Raw genomic sequence first — 20,566 nt, 5'->3', positions numbered from 1 at the left:
CAATCATTGGCAGTATGATTGGCTACCTGTCACCATCTGGCCTGCACCTGACACAAAGTATAAATATTATTCCACCCATTAAATATTAGCGTTTCACCTGCATGTGCCCACCAGCGTTCAGGACATGAGGACACTAAGTTTGTTTGAAATTTCATTCTGCCTCTTCTGAGATACTGCAATTTCATTGTAATCCTTCTCATAAAGTCACTGAATTCACCATTAACTGTTCACCTGATAGCTTTTCCATCTGTGTTTGATGTTAGAGCATTGTTGAGAGAGAACAAGAATGTATTGGAAACATACTACCGCTTACCTGATTCTGCCTGAGAGGTAAGGAAAAATAGACTTACCTGAGGTGATTTATACATATATATATATATATATATATGTCTGAAATATATGATTGTATTCGTGAAAACAATCTTTTATTGTATTATTAAATAAAATATTAGTTAATTATCAAAGAAAGAAAACAATTAATAGCCATAATATAGACTATTGTAAATGCTGTGATGTTCAGATACTGTGATTTTCTTCTCACATTGCTGATTTCACCATTAACTCTTCACCTGAATAGTTTATGTTGTTGTACACTCTACAACAACAATAAAAAAAATAAAAATAAAGGTGCTTCACGATGCCACAGAAGAACCTTTTTTGTCTAAATGGTTCCATAAAGACCCTTTAACATCTGAAGAACCTTTCTGTTTCACAAAAGGTTCTTTGTGGCGAAAGAAGGTTCTTCAGATTATAAAAAGGTAAGAAAGAGATGGTTCTTTAAAGAACCTTTGACTGAATGGTTCTTTGTGGAACCAAAAATGGTTCTTCTATGGAATCGCTGTGAAGAACCTTTTAAGCACCTTTGTTTTTAAGAGTGTATGTGGTATCACTGTAATTCTTGACCATCTTTTCTGTGTTATTATGTTCAGGAGATATAACACAAAATACATAATTTGATTAAGGAAGAAAGTAAAATGGTTGCCATGGCCACCACGATATGTTTTTGCAATGGCTCCATTTCTGAAAATGTCCAGGGCCACAAACTATGTACCAAGTTTCATGCTTTTTATGAAAAAGTGAACATTATTTTCACATATCACCTGTAAAATCTTTAGTTTTATCATTTTAACAGTTTTAACATAAGGGGAATTGGGAAGGGAAGGGAAAAGGGGAAGGGAATAGGAAGAGCCAATAAAAATAAAAATAATGATCATTTTAACAATAATGATATGAATAATGTAGCTATAGATATTGTAATATACTGTAGATTTGTTTGAAATAAATTGCTATAGATAAAGCTGTTATTTAACTTTATGCAAACTTTACATACAGACACAAGAAGATAAAAAATGTAGCCTCAAAACAAGAGGAGACATTATCTAGCTCAGCAGGTACCTGTTGAAATTACAAAATCTTGTTATGGGTTCACTCAAGTGCAGCAGTGCTCTCCAACAGAAATCTTTTAAAAAAGAGATATCTTCATTTTTTTTCTCTCTCTAAGGGTGCACTGAAATACTACATAAAGTATACTGTACTTGCTTTAAAGTACTTCTGGGCAGAGATTACATTTTGACCTTTTGATTTATAACAGTGAAGTCCTTATATGGTCAGAAATTGCTTTCAATTGCACCGTTTCAAAACTCAATTTTAGCCATTTTTGGAATTGAAAAAGCCCTTGTGCTGTACTTCTAACAAGAAATCGATACAGCTTTACTGAAAAGAATGATGGTCTCTCTCTTACAAAGATAAGTGTTTAAGTGTTTTCTTCATTTATTTAGGTTGTCTTGTTATATTTGGTCGGCTCTGTTCTGTACATCCCTGTACTGTTTCTATGTTCAAAATAATATCAATATTTAATAATAATAAAAAAATATATTATTTCCTTTCATATTCTGCTGTGTGGTTAAACATACACATCATGCATTTTGTTGGTAATATTTTGTAAAGATTAATGAATTAAATAAGTTACCACAGTTTTCTTTAGTATTGCTGCTTTAGCACCAGTTATTGAAATGCATATACTGTATGCCACCTTTACAAAGACATTTCTAAAAAAAGAAAAGTCAATGAAAAGTCTGTTAAATGGCCTTTTGTTTTAAATATATTAATTCGCCTCATCTTATCATTTGGCCCTGTGTTTCATTTTTTCAACGTGTATTCCTTAAAAGTACTAAAGTATTGTTAATGGAACAGGAATCATTAGGAGGCATCAGAACCAGAATCAGAGTTTAATTCTTTATGATTTTTGCTTAATTCTTTGCTTGTCTCGGTACTGTGGGGAGTGTGTGATAAAGGGAGACTTTAGACTTTGGTTTCTTTATTTTGAAGAACTAAAACATGGACAATATCACTTTTGTCATACATTTATTTATACACATTATCCTTCACAAAGAACAGAGGGACAAAATTTTGTAAAGAAAAAACAAAGATGAGTGATTTAACTTTAACACTGTCCTGGAATCCATAATTTCATAATAATAATAATAAATATATATTTATAATTCCTGATAGAATCTCTAATAAGAAATGGCTGGGTGGAATGTTCATATTCTTCAAATGTCCAGGGAATGTTGCAATGCCACCTCAACATGCAGAAAAACCAGAATCAAACACATGAACATTACATTCCCAAATACTCTCAATGTGAGACACTTGTGTAAACCTGCATCCTGCAAGACAACCACTTAAAAGCTTTCTGAATCACTTCATAAGAGGACCGGCTCTATTTCCACTTGTTCATCATGCGTCCATTTACTTCTGAATGAATGAAGAAATAAACATCTGAAATATCTACTTGTTTTGTCTTCCATACACAGGGGCTTCGAACATCAGGTCTATTCAATTTCTAAAATACAAACTGAAAAATGACAGATCAAAAAATGTGCTCATACTGATGAATCAGTGGTGAAATGTAACAATGGTGCACCTGCTAACTACAGTATTTCCGCCAAGTGCTTGGCACAAGACTAGAGCCCAAACAGAGCAATCTAATGTGTAAATACAGCATTTCTGAGGTACTTTTTTTTTTTTTTTAACTAGAATACACAAAATGATTTCTGAAGTGTGGTAAAACTGAATTCTCCATCTTTACCCAATTGTCATACAGAGATCATTCAGACAGTGTTGCTCAGCAGAGGTCGAAATCTACGCATTACGGAGTCTAAATCTTCATCCACAGACTGAAACTAAACAGAAACAAAAGCAACAACACAAAGGAAGAGAGCTGAGGTGGGACAGATATGGTACTCGGTGTGACAATCATTCCATGCTAGAGGTCTCCGGATTCCTGGAATCATGCAACACGTTTTGCATGCGCTGATTTGCCCCACATGCACACAGCAGCTGCAGTACAAACACACATACAGTATGTAGGAGCACAGAGCCCAGTCGGTCTACATACACTTATATACTATCAGCATAGAAAACAGAGCAGATAAATACAAGAATTACATGTAACAAAGGTTTGCAGATACCAAAGCTATCTCAAATTAGCCAAACTAGTCTTTTTGGATCGTCTAAACATAGAAACCATCTAAGTTAGTAAAAGCACATTCAGTTCTTAGTATAAAATCTGCAGGATAATGTACGCCTTCTCTGTATTTACAAAAATCTTGGTATATATATATATAGTGTACCTTTAGTGTAACAGTAAACATAGCGCTCTACGTAAAAGTACTCACAGAGCAGAAATGCAAGATGATTGTTAACTAAGACCTAAAAAGATAAAAATATCCGATATATACTGGAAAGCTCCCTTTGATAAGAACATGTAGTTTAACACGTAGAGTATTGATCACCAAAGGACAGAAACACTACCAGAGACAGGGTTATATTAGAAGTTATACATAAATGAGCTCCCACCCCTCTCCAACATTTGACAAAAAATCATGTTGGGCATTAGGGAGTCATAAACTGTGATGATTTATATGAAAAGAAAGTGTATTTGAAGACCATTAGGAGTTTTTGCATTGTGGCATAATTTTTATGACAGTTATGCACATTTTAATTACATTAATGTTTTTCTGCAATTCTTTGTTCTCAATGGTGATTTTCAGCATGTCAAATAATGACAGCATAAACCACAAAGACTACCATGAATTATAAATACCTAATGTACATTGAATAGTACACCTTCATTTCACATTTTTCCACATTAAAGTAAGGGTAAATAAGTCTAATTTTTAAATTAATTAAGCTTTTAGAGTAAAGGTGCTTAACAGTCATGAAAATGTCACAATGCAAAAAATAAAATAAAAAGCTAAATGATTTTAAAACATGATTTCTTGAATTTCTGGGGTGAAATATGTCCTGGACATGTTTTTGACAAGGTTTTCATCTCGTTACATGTTCTTTATATTGTAGCAGTGGTAGTTTTCTTTAGCATAATATGCAGGTGTTAAATCAAATACCACATCTATTTCTTTCAGAAGAGACTCAGTTTGGTTTGAAATGTTTAGTCTTTATCAGGCCCAGGCAGAATCTGCAGACATTTTTTTGTGCTGATCATGACAGAAAATCTACGGGATGGATTTAAACATGGTAAAATATGTTAAATAAAACAGTATCATTCGATTATCTGAAGTATTTCATAAAAACAAACGTGCAAGCGGATGAGTAGGACAGGTGATCTAATTCTGTGGAAATCTGCAGGATTCTGCGGGTGCGTAGGCCTGCGCTTTACCAACGAGGAAACACAATTCATACATTTAGAGCGAGAGAAAGGGTTGTGTATATGTTGAATATGTAGGAACCAGGCGAGCAGGCAGTGACGGAATTGGAAGTTGTCATGCTAAAACTCGGGGAGCGATAAGGGTTCAAGTTTCAGCCCAAGATAAGGGACACCACCAAGAGATCTAGTAGGAAATCGATATGCATATATAGAGCTGGATATAAAAAACCTTTTGATGCAGTTATATTTTGGCACTCCTATAACAAGATATTTTTTTTAGATTTACAAATATATAATTCAGGAACATTAGAAATGGCAGTAGAGGATATAAGGAATAGGACACAAAAACCTGTTTCATGTCAGCATGCTTCACACACAAACAATCTGAGGACTGGAAAAAGGGATCGTTCATTATCTCCACCTTCAAAAAAATATCTGTTTTGTAAAATATACTGGGCCTGCACATAACATCTATCTGCATGCAAGCATTAGATGAACTGTCATTACTGTGAGGACATTATCATTCTGTTTCAAAAAGCCTAGAGAGCTGCCTCTCTGTCGACTGCCTACCCAAGCAGCATCCTAACCGAGATGGAACCTCATAAAAGAATAATTTGTCAGGAACGAGTCTGTGCTGCCTTATGATATGTTTCCCTTCAGCTATCAAACCCCCTTCTCCAGCCCTCCTCAGTTCAGATATGTTCAGATAAAGGGTATTCAACTGTCTACAAAGATTTGGTGAGTTCATAAATAACATGGATGTGGTTAGTTTGAGCAGGACGGGTGGTCCTCTTCTTCATCGGGCCGTTTCATACCACACTGTGAAGCGACGATGGGTGGATGAACTCTGGGTTTATGAAAGAGAATCCAGCGAATTCGCTCTGGTCGATGTTGGCGATGACCAGCTGGTCTGGAGGGGTCAGCATGGGCTGCGTGCGGGTGAAAAATTTGTCAAAGTTCTCCGCCGCTTTGCCACACTGTGAAAGGAAGGGAAGAAGAAAGACGGTGGGTTATTTTTAGATTCAATTGAAAAGCTGGCCATGTACCTGCGAGAAAATTCATTCACGTAGGACATCCGTTATAGACGTCACGTACGCTCATATGTCCAGTAAATGGAGGATTTTTAGAAAGAGGATTGGAAGGGGAAGATTCAGGGATGTGTTAAAGGTCAAAACGACTGCAGCCCAGCTTTAGCACCTGTGGGGTCCTTTGAGGGGGCTGTGCAAACAAACATGGGTGGGCACAGGTTGAGATGAATCAGGTTATACCCATAAAACACACATATATACACAGAGTGAGAGAAGATCAGTGCAGAGGGTGGGTGGTTTTGATGCAAACGCATGAAAAGACTCTTAAAATAGTCCAGGCCTTTATCATGTGGATTCCCTTATTAGGCCAAGTTGACTAAATGCTGGCCAACACTAAAAGATTTTTACAACCTTATCAGATTTTCAACATGTGAGAGACCACAAACATAACGATGAAAAATCATAGATTGTTCCTATACTTTTTATTCCACACCCTAACAGATGACATTCACAAGGAACCAAAGTCACGACTCCCCAATAACTAGAAATGGCCAATCCGTCCCCCCCAGTATTTGAAAGTCTTGCACTGATCTAGCAATCCATTACGCAGCACTCTATTTTTAGGATGACAAAAAGGTTTAAAAGTTACATTCTTAGCCTAGTCTGCCTCAGCGGTCTAACAGCGCTTGTCAATGTCAAAATGACTGAGATGACCAATCAAATCAAAGTAGGCGGGGTTTACTGTTCATAGAAGCAGAACGTGAATTCCAGCGAAAAAGAAACGCTGAAAGAAAGCGAGGTAAGACGCAAGTCGCAAATCATTTAATATTATTCAACTGTTTTACGATAGAAATGTTAAATAACACACAGCTATATCCAGTGATGCAGTGACGTTTTGAGAGATTAAAGTTGCATATGAATGATCTGCATCCGTGTGTCTCTCTCTACAAACAATGAAGCTGAGCCTCAGGCTCGTTTTTTTGGTTTGACGCGCCGCGTTAAAAACTGGCCGACCAATGAGATTGGTGCTTTTGTTCATGTGCCTGGAGCTGGTCAAGTTACAATAAAACACGACTTGGTGGCGCTTAAGCACAAACCGGTCTTGCCGAGCACACATTGATACCTAACGACGAAGAGAAAGTAAGAAGATGAAGAAGATGCATCGAGGCAAGATTAATGTAGAGCTGCTTTTCATTAAGCGCCATCTAATGACAGGGAGTGAATTTTCATGTTGACTCGGCTCACTGGCAGTGAAAAAACGTCTTGAAAAACACTGGCGATAAGCGAGTGCGATAATCGTCCCAGTGTGCGTGAGGCTTAAGGGGGTTTTAGGCACTCCGCTTTGCATCGTGCCTACCAACGCCCCTTAGCTGTTATAAATTCACTGTAAACCACAGCTTCACCGGGCTTATTGCTTTATTTTACTGCCTTGTTGCTGAGAGATATGATTTAGTGATTCGGTATTGAAGCTAATTTATTGCGTCAACAAGTTTCTGCAGCACGGTCTGTGCATTAAATGGTTTTAATGCACACTTGCATTTTATATTTATAAATAATGGTCTCCCCCAATATTCAAGACATGGTTACGGCCTTAAAGCGTGACTCAAACAGATGATGGGCAAGAAGAAATGACGATAATGGTATTTGGAATAAATTTTTACCGAAAATTCATGGAAAAACCGAAATAGGTTTGGATGAAGTCATGAAGACGGCGTGAACGTGGACTTTACATGTTAGAGCACGAGCTAGAGGTGAGTAATACTTCTGTCTTCGATCAGCTAACTTAATGATTGGGAATTGTTTTGTTCCACATGACAATCTACAGAGTACAGGCATGTTTATCCCCTTACACAACAGGATTTCTGATAATATAAATATTCAACATGTTAGATATTTATGATTTGAGATCAGTGAGGCCCCGACATTCTTCCGAGCATATTCAATCACTCTTAACCCAACCCACTGCACAGGAAAATCTGATAAGATAATCTGTAGAACCATCAAGATAATCAGGGCCTAGGATGGTTGGACGGGCAGAATTTGGGCCAAAATCAGCCCGATTATCTTGTGGTGTGTGCCCCACTTAAGTGTGGTTTTAGACCTGTAGACTGTCCTGAAACAGGAACTTAAATTGTTATGATTAGGGCTTTTGCACCGGGTAGTTATAGGAACTTTGTTACAAGAACTAGCCACCAGGGCGGTCCTGTGAGAACTACATTTTCACCTAGGGCCATTTTCCTGGTTGCATTCGCAGCATCAGTAGGAACTCTGAAGTGACACAAGCTGGCCTACAGTGACGTCATTTAGGTATGGCACTCAACAATGTCAGCAACTGGAGGATGCAGGACAGTGCCAGTGTCGGTCCATCTACTGCTATTCTCCATGTTCATGGAATAAGTGTATGTAAACTGTGTGTTTACACAGCTTTTTTGTATGGTACGCATTCGGCCAATCAACATAACGTCACTGGTAGTTCCTATTGTTCTGGTTTAGATCCTACTGTGAAGTTATTCCCCCCAAAAAGCATTCCTATAACTAAAATCAGTCCCAGTTCCTGCAGTGTGAACTAAAAGAGCTGGAAGAGCGGGTACTTCTGCCAATAGTTATAGGAACTATGAAATCGTCCCTTCACTGTGAAAGCCCCTTACTTGCTTTATTTCGCTTTCAAAGCATACCAAAAGGTGCCATGTTCATAAATGCCTTACGAACTGAACAAAGGGAAAAAGTGCTCCAGGTCCCAAAACAAACGCTTCAATTGAGCCAGGTATGAAAACGCCCCAAGAGTGCGAGAGCAGGACTTAATAACCAAAACTGATTGATTAAACTGGATGAACAAGTTACAGAGATACTTAATTTTCCAATATGATCACTCCTGGCTTCTCCAGTGCACTGAAAACATCTTTTTCAGATGCATTAAACAGTTCTGCACAGCTTTCTGTTTCTGTTTGATGGACTTGCTCAGTGTTTAGGTGAGATTAGAGCCCGGTTGGCAGGCAGTTTTCTTCATCTTAATACTAATAAGACTCGAGTGTGTTGTCTTTGGAGCCTCTTCTGCTTCCAAGGAAATTATAAGTAGGTTAGCCTCTATGAAGATAAGTGTTTCAGATCATGTCAAGAATTTGGGTGTTATAATGGATTCAGCTTTAGTTTTAGATAAACAGGTTAATAGTGTTGTGAAGGCAGTGTTTTATCAACTCAGAATTATTTCTATACTGAAATCATTTCTCTCTTTTAGGGACTGTGGAGACTGTTATTCATGCTTTTGTATCATCACGCATTGATTACTGTAATTCTGTATATATAGGTATTTCACAGGGTCAATTATCTCATCTTCAATTAGTACAAAATGCTGCTGCCAGACTTTTGACTCTCACAAAGAAGAGAGAGAATTACCCCAGTCTTGGTTTCTTTACACTGGTTGCCTGTAAAATTTATAATTGAATTTAAGGTTTTGTTGATGGTTTTTAAAGCGTTGCATTGCCCCAAAATATATTGTTGACCTTTTGATTCCTCATCAAATACAAGGAACATGAATTCTTCGATGATTCTTCATGTTCCTAAAACAAGATTAAAATCAAAGGTTAATAGGGCTTTCTCAGTGGCAGCTCCTCGATTATGGAACCCTCTTCCAATGCATATTAAATCTTCCCCATCTGTGGATGCTTTTAAATCTAGATTGAAATCGTACCTTTTTAGTAGAATTGATTTGAGTAATCGGGTTTTAATTTTTAATGTTTAATTTTGTTTGTGTGACTGCATGTAATGATGCTGGAAAGCACTTTAGTCAACGGCAGTTGTTTTAAATGTGCTATAGAAATACAATTTGTATTGTATTGTATTGTATAAACTCTCTGGGCTGGACTAATGAGCTTTTTCTGAGGAACTTCTGAGGAAGAGCTCATCATCTCACGATTGCTCGAAATCAAAAATACTTTTTAATGAACATTCCTGATCATGTTGTGCATGTTTCATGTTTCATGTACTGATATTCTGTAATCCACCTACTCTGACATGACTTGGGTCCCTATTGACTTATATCACCAGAAAATGTGTAATTTCTCAAACAGTCCCCGCCATCCACCTATTTTTCACCCTCCTTGATCTTAAATCAAAATGCATGTGTAAGCTAAAATGGTGTGTGAACACAGTTCATTTGGACTTTATAGACAGACTGATCTACTCTACAATAATTTACTCATCTCAGCGATCAGAGAGATGGTCTGAAGGTTGTTTTTAGCAGCTCTGTAGCTTTTAACCAAAAATGTTGTTTTTCATCAGAGGTGAATTTCCTGTACAGTGACATAACTCGCAGATAACTACCATAGTACAATGCACTGGAGAAATGAACTAACTAGTCATATCTGTTTGTGTAGTAACTTCTATTTTCACAGAACTTTCATTAATGAGGCCAAATTAATGTCATTTAATAAAAACATGATTTTGGAGGACTAATTTACTATTTTGTTCTATGTGGTTTTGATTTATTTACAAATGTTTCAATCGTGGTTTCCCTCACACTCTTCAAAATCTGTGTTTACATTCTCATGACAAACTAAAAAGTGTAGAATTAAATTTGTGCATATTTGGATAGACTGATAAAGATTGTTCTGGATGTTAGTTTGCTTATTTTGCTCAAGAGAATGGTCTTTTGAAGTCAATGCCATTCTAACTAATCGCAGGTCGAGTAGTATCAATTATAATACATTGCAAAGCTGTTTGCAAATGTTCATTGGAACTATGGTTTTGGGAAACACAGAATCATGGAACTATGACGCTTTTAGAAAAAAAAAAACATTCAAAAAAACCAGAGCGCTCCACACTAGGAAGTAGCATAGCAGCAGCTAGCCATCTTAGTGTATAACATGCATTAGATGAGCAGGGATCGGTCATTTGAGGCTGAGACTATGATACATCAAACTATTATCAAAGAACAGGGGTTATGTAAGTTACTAAACAACATACAGTGTGGTCTACTGTGACCTGAAAGAGAGAGCTGTCATCAACACCAACAGCGCTGGCAAAGGTCACAGACGTACAAACACATCGTATTCACACTCACCACTTTGGGTTTGAAAGGAGGCTGGATCTCTCTGTTGGCCAACCGATCCCAGTCGATCCTGCGGAAGAAAGCTTGCTCCTTTATATCTCTCTCACCCTCTGGACCGCAACCTAGACGCTTGGATGGATGCTTCGTCATCAGCTGTGCGTGTGGAGGAGAAGAGAGAGATTATTAAACCACAGCCCATCTACCTCAGATTTAATCATGAAGGAGGATCTAGCTAGGTAGGCTAAATCTGAAGCATAAAATATGTATATAAATTATTCATTTTTCAGAAACCACTAAAAGTTTTTACCAATTTGGCTGGGCTGAATTTGAACTGAAATCACTTAAGCGAAACAAAACATTTTCCATTAACTAACATTAGAGTCTTATTAACACTCATTTACATTCATTAAGAAAAATTACACAGTGCCCAACACATCTAATATGCATACGTATTATTTAAACGTAAAGTTTAATGACATTTAAAACTATTCTAAATAATTAGTAATCATGGAGGGCCGTTATTATAAAGTGTGACATTTATATCACCACCATGAATCATATTCATTTTTTTCTGTTTCGCCGAGGACCATAATCAAACAGAATGGCGGAAAGACAAATTAAATTTTATTATCTTCCACTCAACTATTATAGCGGGTAATATTTCCATGACTTGAGCTGACAGCAATATTAAAGTACGCCAGTTATTAATCCGAGTTGAAAAATTAATTCCAATACAGCCTCTGAATTATTCGTTTCTCATTCAGCGAGCGACGGCATACAGACATTAAGCTGATGTTTCGGGACTCACCCCTTTACAGATGGACACTGCCTCTTTAGACAGGGATTTGGGGTAGGACACGTTGTGCTCCATTATGGACTGAAACAGCTCATCCTCATCCTCGCCATCAAATGGAGGCTGTTAGAAACAGAGCAGATGCTGCATTATATTAAACATACATAGAATATAATTATGTACAATGCCTTTCAAAAGTGTGGGATCAGTACGTGGGATCATAAGTCTCTTAAGCGCATCAAGGTTGCATTTATTTGACCAAACATACAGAATAAAACAGCAATATTGTGAAATATTGTTAAAGTTTAACATGATGATTTTCTATTTGAATATACTTTAAAATATAATTTATTGCTGTGATCAAAGCTGAATTTTCAGCATCATTACTCCAGTCTTCAGTGTCAAATGATCCATTAGCAACCATTCTAATATGCTGATGTATTATCAATGCTGAAAGCAATTTTGCTGCTTAATATTTATTTTTTTTTTCGGACCTGTGACACTTTTTTTTTTTTTTTGGATTCTTTGATGAATAAAAAGTACAAAAAAACCAAAAAAAAAAAACAGCATTTATTTAAAATAGTTAAGACTTACTTTGTTACAAAAAAAAGAGATTTGTATTACTTTTCATCAATTGAACACATCCTAGCTGAATAAACGTATTAATTTCTTTAAAAAAAATAGAAAGAAAAAAATACTGACCCCTAACTTTTGAACAGTAGTGTATATTGTTACAAAAAACTTCTATTTTGAATAAATGCTGTTCTTTTTAACTTTTTATTCATCAAAGATTCATGAAAAAGTAACACAAGTTACCAAAAATCTGTTAAGCAGCACAACTGTTTCCAACATTTATAATAAATCTGCATATTAGAATGAATTTTTTTTTTTTTTTAACAACAATATACAAACTGGAGTAACAACATGATATCACATATCAATTCAACTCACCCCCCCAGCGGTCTCTTTAAAATGGGTTGCCTAATGGATAGAAAAGTTAACAGAAAACCAAAGCCACAGGAATCATAAAACATAAATTCCAGCAATTAAGAATGCGAAGGAAAAAAATAAAATAAATAAATAAAATATTAGAATGATTTCTGAAGTATCACGTGACACTGAAGACTGTAGCAATGGCTGATGCATCACAGCAATAAATTAAAATTTCTAGGGAAAAGACATGTCAACCATCTAATAAACAAGTACAAACTGTCTTGAAAGTATTCAGCCCCCATTGTTTTGTTCTAAATGTGGTAATTCATTATCTTGAGAGATAATAATTGCATCAATACTGTACCTGTTTAAATAAATGTGCTCTTTCTTCTAACACATGACCACAGTCTACTATTGTCATAATCATACTATAAAGTCGCTGAGCAGATTCAACAGACCCATGTTTTTATAAACTTGAGGTAAATGGTAAACCAAAGGCATGCTCAAAGTCTCTTTCTTTCCTTTTTTCACAGCTTTAGGACCCTAAATCTCAATCCGTCTTAAGTTCTCCAAAAGTACTGACAGCTTCCACCCCCTCATCCTGACAGAGGCGGGTTATTAGACACCCACTGTAAAAAGGAGCTATACACATTTCTGTCATGATTCCAGAGTCATTTTACACTTTTCACATTTTATTGTTATTTTTTTAAACACTGTGTCCTCAGAGGAGTGGGATGATATATTACATAAGCAGGAATCATTCCAGGATGGGGGTGTCCAAGACAAAATCATCCAAAGGGAAACATATGAAGTGTATAACAAGATTCTTCTGTTGGGTAATTGGACCCGGGAGTCAGCGGGAGAAAGCTGAGATGTAAATGATGTAACCTTGGTAACCATTCTGGCAGAAAGTATTGACGACACAGGAAGTGTGTTTCACACTGAGGCCTGGGCTGCACTCTATATAAATGAACCTCACTGAACTCAACAGAGAATATTCCGAAATGCACAAATAAAGCAGTTTATTGTGTCAATGCATGTGAATTAAATGTCTGTGAGTATTTGTGTATAAAACCAGTGGTTCAAGTACAAACATTGTTTGGTGTTTTTGCAGAGCACCACTGCTACATTCTAAAAGTGGAATAAGATAATAATAAAATATTGAAAAAGCGAAATATAAATATAATATAAGATATTATACAAAATATATTGATCACACTTTAGTTTGGGGACCAATTCTCGCTATTAACTAACTACTAACTATGACTTTTGCCTCAGTAAATGCCTACTTTGCTGCTTATTAATAGCCAAAAGCCAAAAACAAATGTTGCATTACATCCAACTATATCACATTACAATGCATTAAATAAAAAATAAAAATATAATATTTTTATATAAAAATATATAAGTTTTTTGTGTGTGTGTGATATGGCATGGCAGGCCAAATTAAAGGTCATCATAATCCAGCTGTGGCCTGCGGACCCTGGTTTGGGCATCTCTGATCTAAAATATCAATGCAACATTCTAAAAATAAACGATATCAGTGCTTTTATCACACCAGTCTCATGTCAAGATGTTATACTTTCAAAACAGTGTGTATTTTCACAACTTTTTATTTATGCAATGTTTTTGGCCCATAGACTTTCACAGCAAGTGTACTGCTGTAAATGCACTTTTTATAACAGAGATATTTGAAAGTAATTTAAAAAAAAGAAGTGAAATGAAATCAACATCATGCACTGTCAGGAAAAAAAAGAAATTGCAAAAATGTTACCTTTAGGGGTACAACAGCTTGTCACTGGGGCAGTACCCTTAAAGGGACACCTTCGTACCTTCTTTACCCCTGAAGGGTGCACCTTAGAGTATAGTAACATGTGCCATTAAGGTAGTAATATGTACTGGTAGTATTATGAACCCTTTAGGGGTTAAGAGGGTACAGAGGTCCCCCTTTGAGAGTACTGCCCCAGTTACAAGCTGCTGTACCCCTAAAGGTACAATTTTTGCACATTTTTCTGACAGTGTGTCACAAATACTACCCACAGAAATCAAATTGTATTGAACCCAGGAAATTAAAAAAATACATAATTGCAACATAAAAATGCATTAAAATTCTTGTTCCGTCAGAAGCACCTTGTGCAAACTCCAATCTCAATCCTCTCTGTGCACTGTTGCTCGGAAACAGCATGTTTTGCTGCAAGTCATTTTCTGTGGCTTTCGCTGATCACAGCAGGGATGCAATCACAGTTATTCAAAGTGGCTCTGAAAAGCCCTGGTGTCTGACTCATTTGAGTACTATAGAGAATACTAAATGATTCACAAGATCTTTCTACGCACGTCCACCTACCTGCCCAGCCAGCATCTCGTAGAGGAGCACACCGTACGCCCACCAGTCCACCGATTTCCCGTATGGCTGATAGGCAATTATCTGGGGGAAGAAGAAATCAACATGTGCATCATTTTCTGTCCAGTCATTCATTCAACTCTCATGGAGAACTCTATTCAATCTCCATTCATTTGTCAAGAGCACAATGCACATTTCATTACTGCTCAAGGGGGTGGTTGGCGCTCTGTTATTTTTAACCATTTGCTGTAATAATTGCTTTTTTCCCCCCGCTAGTCCATTTACACCCACATATTCAGCACACACACACCAATGAGTGTGTATAATCACAGGGGTAGTTAATGAGAGCTTTGTTAAGCATAGAGAGTGTATGTTTCATGTCACATTTTGAACTTTCTTCCTCTTCATGTGTGCTTTAGAAATGACTGCACAGTTCTGCCACTTTCCACAAATAGGGCACAAATTGGTGCCCGTTTCTTTCTTAAAAGCAATGAAGTCACACATGCCACATTCTTTCAAGACAGAACTATTAGATATGTTACCTACTGTAGAATTAGTATAGCGTGAAAAGTAGCTAACTTTAAACACACCAAATATCTATACAATTTTGATCTAATTTTGATTTGACTATTTTAGTCTAATGCTTAACTTATTTTAATTACCACAACTTACCAAACATAATATGACTGATATTTTTGTTTTCTACATATTGTTTGCAAACCTGTTACTGCATGATTTCCCTTGATTAAAAAAAGAAACATTTTATAAAATAGAGACATATAGGAAGTGAAATCACCTGGATCTTTTCTACAGCATAATAGGAAGACAAGAAAATATTCTTATTATATTATGTAGTGCATGTGTCAAGTACATCAGTTCAACCCTGTTACCAAAGTTATTATCAGAAAAATGGTGTAACAATATAATAGTATACTAGTACAAACTAATATGTATTTTATTAAAACGCATGAGACAAACAGCATTTTACAAAGCATAAATGCTACTACAAGTTTGCAGGTCAGATTTAGTTTGAAAATATGATCATAGACTCCTGGTTGCCTAATCAGAGCATGCTTTAGATGAGCGTTTGAGTGACACTGGCTGTTTTAGAGAAGAACAGGAAGCTCTTAGCTATCTGATACACTACACACAGGGTAAGATCACAGTAAGCATGTTTTATGTGTCTACTGGCCATCTGCTCACAGACACAGAGCAGACTGTCTGCCAGCATTCACATCAACAGTCTGACCTCAAACGTCCTGACACACAACACACACAAATAAACAGATGAACACATCATACATTCCTACTAAAAAAATTATGACTTCTGAGAAATGTTGTCATTTTTCATATTGCTCATGATGCTGATTAATTTAGGCTCTGTAATAATACTCTTATAAAATAATAATAATAATAAAAGGAAAATAAAATAAAATGGCCTAGCATAATTCTTCCTGGGGTCTGATTCTTCCTGGGGTCTGTCTAAATACTCGACAAAAAAGAAAATCTCGCCAAAAAACATGGTAAGTGAGTCAATATATCACTCCAATTAGAGAAAGTAGTGGATCTCGCTTCATGACTGTGACTACAGTATAAGAGCCCTTTTCCTTTATACAAAGGTACAACCCGAATTACGTAAATGTTGGGACATTTTTTTTTTTTTTTGAATAAAATGAAAAGTAAAAGAATTTCAAATCACATGAGTCAATATTTTATTCACAACAGAACATAGATAATATAACAAATGTTTAAACTGAGAAATGTTTACAATTTTATGCACAAAATGAGCTCGTTTCAAATTTGATGCCTGCTACAGGTCTCAAAATAGTTGGGACGGGGGCATGTTTATCATGGTGTGGCATCTCATCCTCTTTTCAAAACAGTTTGAAGACATCTGGGCATCGAAGTTATGAGTTTCTGGAGTTTTGGTTTTGGAATTTAGTCCCATTCTTGCCTGAAATAGGTTTCCAGCTGCTGAAGTGTTTGTGGTCATCTTTGACGTATTTTTCGTTTAATGATGCACCAAATGTTCTCTATAGGTGAAAGATCTGGGCTGCAGGCAGGCCAATTCAGCACCCGGACTCTTCTACTACGAAGCTATGCTGTTGTAATAGCTGCAGTATGTGGTTTTACATTGTCCTGCTGAAATACACGTTGTCTGGAGGGGAGCATATGTTGCTCTAAAACCCTTATATACCTTTCAGCATTCATAGTGCCTTCCAAAACATGCAAGCTGCCCAGTATACCGTATGCACTTATGCACCCCCATACCATCAGAGATGCTGGCTTTTGAACTGAACGCTGATAACATGCTGGAAGGTCTGTAATTTCCAACAAGAATATCAAATTTGGACTCGTCTGACCATAGAACACTTTTCCACTTTGAAACAGTGCATTTTAAATGAGCCTTGGCCGAACAGGACATGACAGCGCTTCTGGACCATGTTCACATATGGCTTCCTTTTTGCATGATAGAGCTTTAGTTGGCAACTGCAGATGGCACAGCGGAACCACAGACAGTGGTTTCTGGAAGTATTCCTGGGGCCATTTAGTAATGTCAATGACAGAATCATGCCGATGAGTGATGTAGTGTCGTCTGTGGGCCTGAAGACCACGGTCATCCAACAAAGGTTTTCGGCCTTGTCCCTTACGCACAGAGATTTCTTCAGTTCTTTCAGTTTTTTTGTTTTAAAGTATTCCACAATCTTTTTACGCACTCTTTCACAGATTGGAGAGCCTCTGCCCATCTTTACTTCTGAGAGACTCTGCCTCTCTAAGACATCCCTTTTATAGCTAATCATGTTACAGACCTGATGTCAATTAACTTAATTAGTTGCTAGATGTTCTCCCAGCTGAATCTTTTCAAAATGTCTAGCTTTTTCAGCCCTTTGTTGCCCCCGAGCCAACTTTTTTGAGACCTGTAGCAGGCATCAAATTTCAAATGAGCTCATTTAGTGGATAAAAGTGTAACATTTCTCCGTTTAAACTTTTGTTATGTTCTCTGTGTTCTATTGTGAATAAAATATTGGCTCATGTGATTTAAAAGTCTTTTTGTTTTTATTTTATTCAAATTTAAAAAACATCCCAACATTTCTGGAATTCAGGTTGTATTTTTCTGTTTAGTTTGCACAGTTTTGTGCGCATAAGACCAGGATGTAATCTGTCCTGTCCAATTTATGTAGAAGTCAATTTATTTATAGGGTTTTATTATTATTATGCAACACTGCTATGACAAAATGTCACTTGTTCCAACATACTGAGCTGCAATTCTCATGCAGGCAAGTTTAAATCTGTCTCGTGTCAATTTCCTCTCTTTTCCACATAATTTTCATGTCATCTCTCGACTTTCCACTGTCAATAAAATGGCAGAAAGCATGCAGCTGAGCGTAGCTGTTGATTAAGTCTTCTTCCAGCACCTGTTTTCCAGAGCAAATTTAAACTATTGATCTATTCATGGGGTTACAATTGCTTTTAGAACCAGGAAGGTCAATATATCTGATCATGTCTTCATTAGCATTTATCTAAAGAGAGGATGAACATTAACGATTGCCTCATTTCCTATGACAGTGTGAATCTGGAAGTCAACACAATGGTTTTTGGATTCCATGGTACATTTTTGATATTCATCGACCATATGACATCGTCACTGCACTATGGGAGAATTTTTTCCACAAAATGTAACAGCTAAGTTTGAAGAACCAAACATCTGCTGCTCAGACCAGTCATCTAGAGAACTGTATGTATAAAAATACAAATTTCATTGTGTTTCTAAAAATAACATCCCATCTGCAGTAATATAAAGACGGCAGATGGGGGCTGGTGTGTGATTGGCTGGAGGGTTTGAATAAAGTCAGGACAGATGAAGAGGTGGGAGGGCTGCTTATGGATGAATAAATGATTGTGTCAGGACACGGACGTGCTGGAGGTTCTAATGGAGAAGCTGAGATGATGAAGTCATGCTGACCTTCTTTAGATTCAGAATACACTCAAGAGTCTGAAGACACACTTGGTGGGATGGCAGCATTTTTAGCAGTGTGTGTGTTGTCTGCAACCCTTATAATTATTCCACATTTCTATGATTATATTTAGAGATTTCCTTAATGTGCAAGTTAAAGGGTGTAGTTCACATAACAGTATATATTTACATTATAATCAGATTGATAGCTCACTTGGACAGAGACACTTCACATTAACACCTCAATAATTCAAACTGAGCTCAGTAAATAAATGCATGTAATTGCTGGAATTATATAAATCATGGCTGGCACCGAATGTTTTCTAGACTCTTCTATTTAAATGATTATAAGGGTCAATGATCAGACCTGAGGAGATCAATAAGTGAGGAATTAGATGAAGACTTCAAGGCGACACTTGAAAGGACTCAAAGAGTCATAAGCAATCTGCAAGCTATGTGCAATATAAAGAGATCAAAGTTTCCTCAAATCCTTTATACACACACACACACACTGGTCTGGTCAGCTATCCTTGTAGGGACTCTACATAGGTGTAATGGTTTTTATACTGTACAAACCGTATTTTCTATCGCCTACACCTAAACCTACCCCTTACAGGAAACTTTCTGCATTTTTACTTTCTCAAAAAAATAAAACTCAATCTGTATGATTTATAAGTTTTTGTACCCATGGGGACCTCAATTTAGGTCCCCACCGTGACACGAGTCCCCATGAGTCTGTGTGTATTCAGGTTTAAGTCCCCACCAGGATATATAAACCTGTTCACACACATACACACACACACACATTCTGTATCAAAGCACCCAATCCTGTCCTGAGAACCAAACTCACTCGTTTGTTTTAAAAGCTATATTTGAGATATGAGGATCCCGCCAGGAATACATCATGTTTATGTTTGCTTTCTCTCTTCCCACCTACAATATGCTTTTCACACAGTGCATCTCCTTTTGTGTCATAATGCTGGAGGAGAGCACGGTGTTCCTGCAACCCACACAGCTCTGCAGCTTGATCCCCCCTCACACACACATGCTCACACACTCGCTCACACACAAACACAAGATATAAAGCTGCCACATGCTTCAGTGGAAATGTCACAGCGCTAATCTACAGGTCAATATCACTGTGGGCTTTGCAAAGAGAGCAAATTAAAATGTGGCTATTAGTGAATGGTGTGGCCATGTATGTAAAAAAAAAGGCAAAAACTAAAACATTTATGTTTAAATACATATGAAAAATAAATAAATGAACTCTTTATTCATGATTTATTATAGATTTCAAAGTAATTAGATACTAATTAAAATTCAGACTGGGTCTAACATGACAAACTACTCGATTTGACAACGCAACGGAAAGGCAGTTAGGGAATAGTAAAGAATAACATAATGAATTAAAGGCAATTATATAAAAAATATCTAGTGAAATTATTTTTATTTTTAACATTTTTAATAAACAATTAAAATCTACAATATATTCCATGTTCATACAAACATTAAATTATTTGAAATATTTATTAAACAATACTTATTTTTAAAAATGGGCAGTATTTTGAATTTGACAAAATGGGCTGGTTTCACCTAAGAATTATAAAATTCATAGGCATGTGTAGAAAAATGAGCTGTATTGTATGTACAATTACAGTGCCACATTATTGTTTAATAAAGACTTACAGTGCCCTCCACTAATATTGGCACCCTTGGTAAATATGAGCAAAGGCGGCTGTGAAAATAAATCTACATTGTTTATCCTTTTGATCTTTCATTCAAAAAATCTGAAAATTCTAA

General features: G+C 36.5%; 1 protein-coding gene across 5 annotated transcripts in view; it reads right to left on the bottom strand.

Moving 5' to 3' along the window:
- Positions 1–2,347: 2,347 nt before the first annotated feature.
- Positions 2,348–20,566, bottom strand: part of prkcab (protein kinase C, alpha, b) — a 183,283-nt gene continuing 165,064 nt past the window's right edge. For all 5 annotated transcript variants that reach the window (XM_058768483.1, XM_058768484.1, XM_058768487.1 and 2 more), the window contains 4 exons: positions 14,815–14,895; positions 11,553–11,660; positions 10,757–10,897; positions 2,348–5,646 (listed from right to left, as the gene is read on the bottom strand). In XM_058768483.1, coding sequence (XP_058624466.1) covers positions 5,479–5,646; positions 10,757–10,897; positions 11,553–11,660; positions 14,815–14,895 — 498 coding nt within the window. In that variant the 3' untranslated portion in view covers positions 2,348–5,478. The remainder of the gene's footprint in view (positions 5,647–10,756; positions 10,898–11,552; positions 11,661–14,814; positions 14,896–20,566) is intronic.

The sequence above is a fragment of the Onychostoma macrolepis genome, chromosome 03 (genome assembly GCF_012432095.1).
Source record: "Onychostoma macrolepis isolate SWU-2019 chromosome 03, ASM1243209v1, whole genome shotgun sequence".
Taxonomy (NCBI): Eukaryota; Metazoa; Chordata; class Actinopteri; order Cypriniformes; family Cyprinidae; genus Onychostoma; species Onychostoma macrolepis.
Note: the sequence above shows the minus strand (reverse complement) of the source record. Positions and strands in the feature narration are given on the sequence as shown.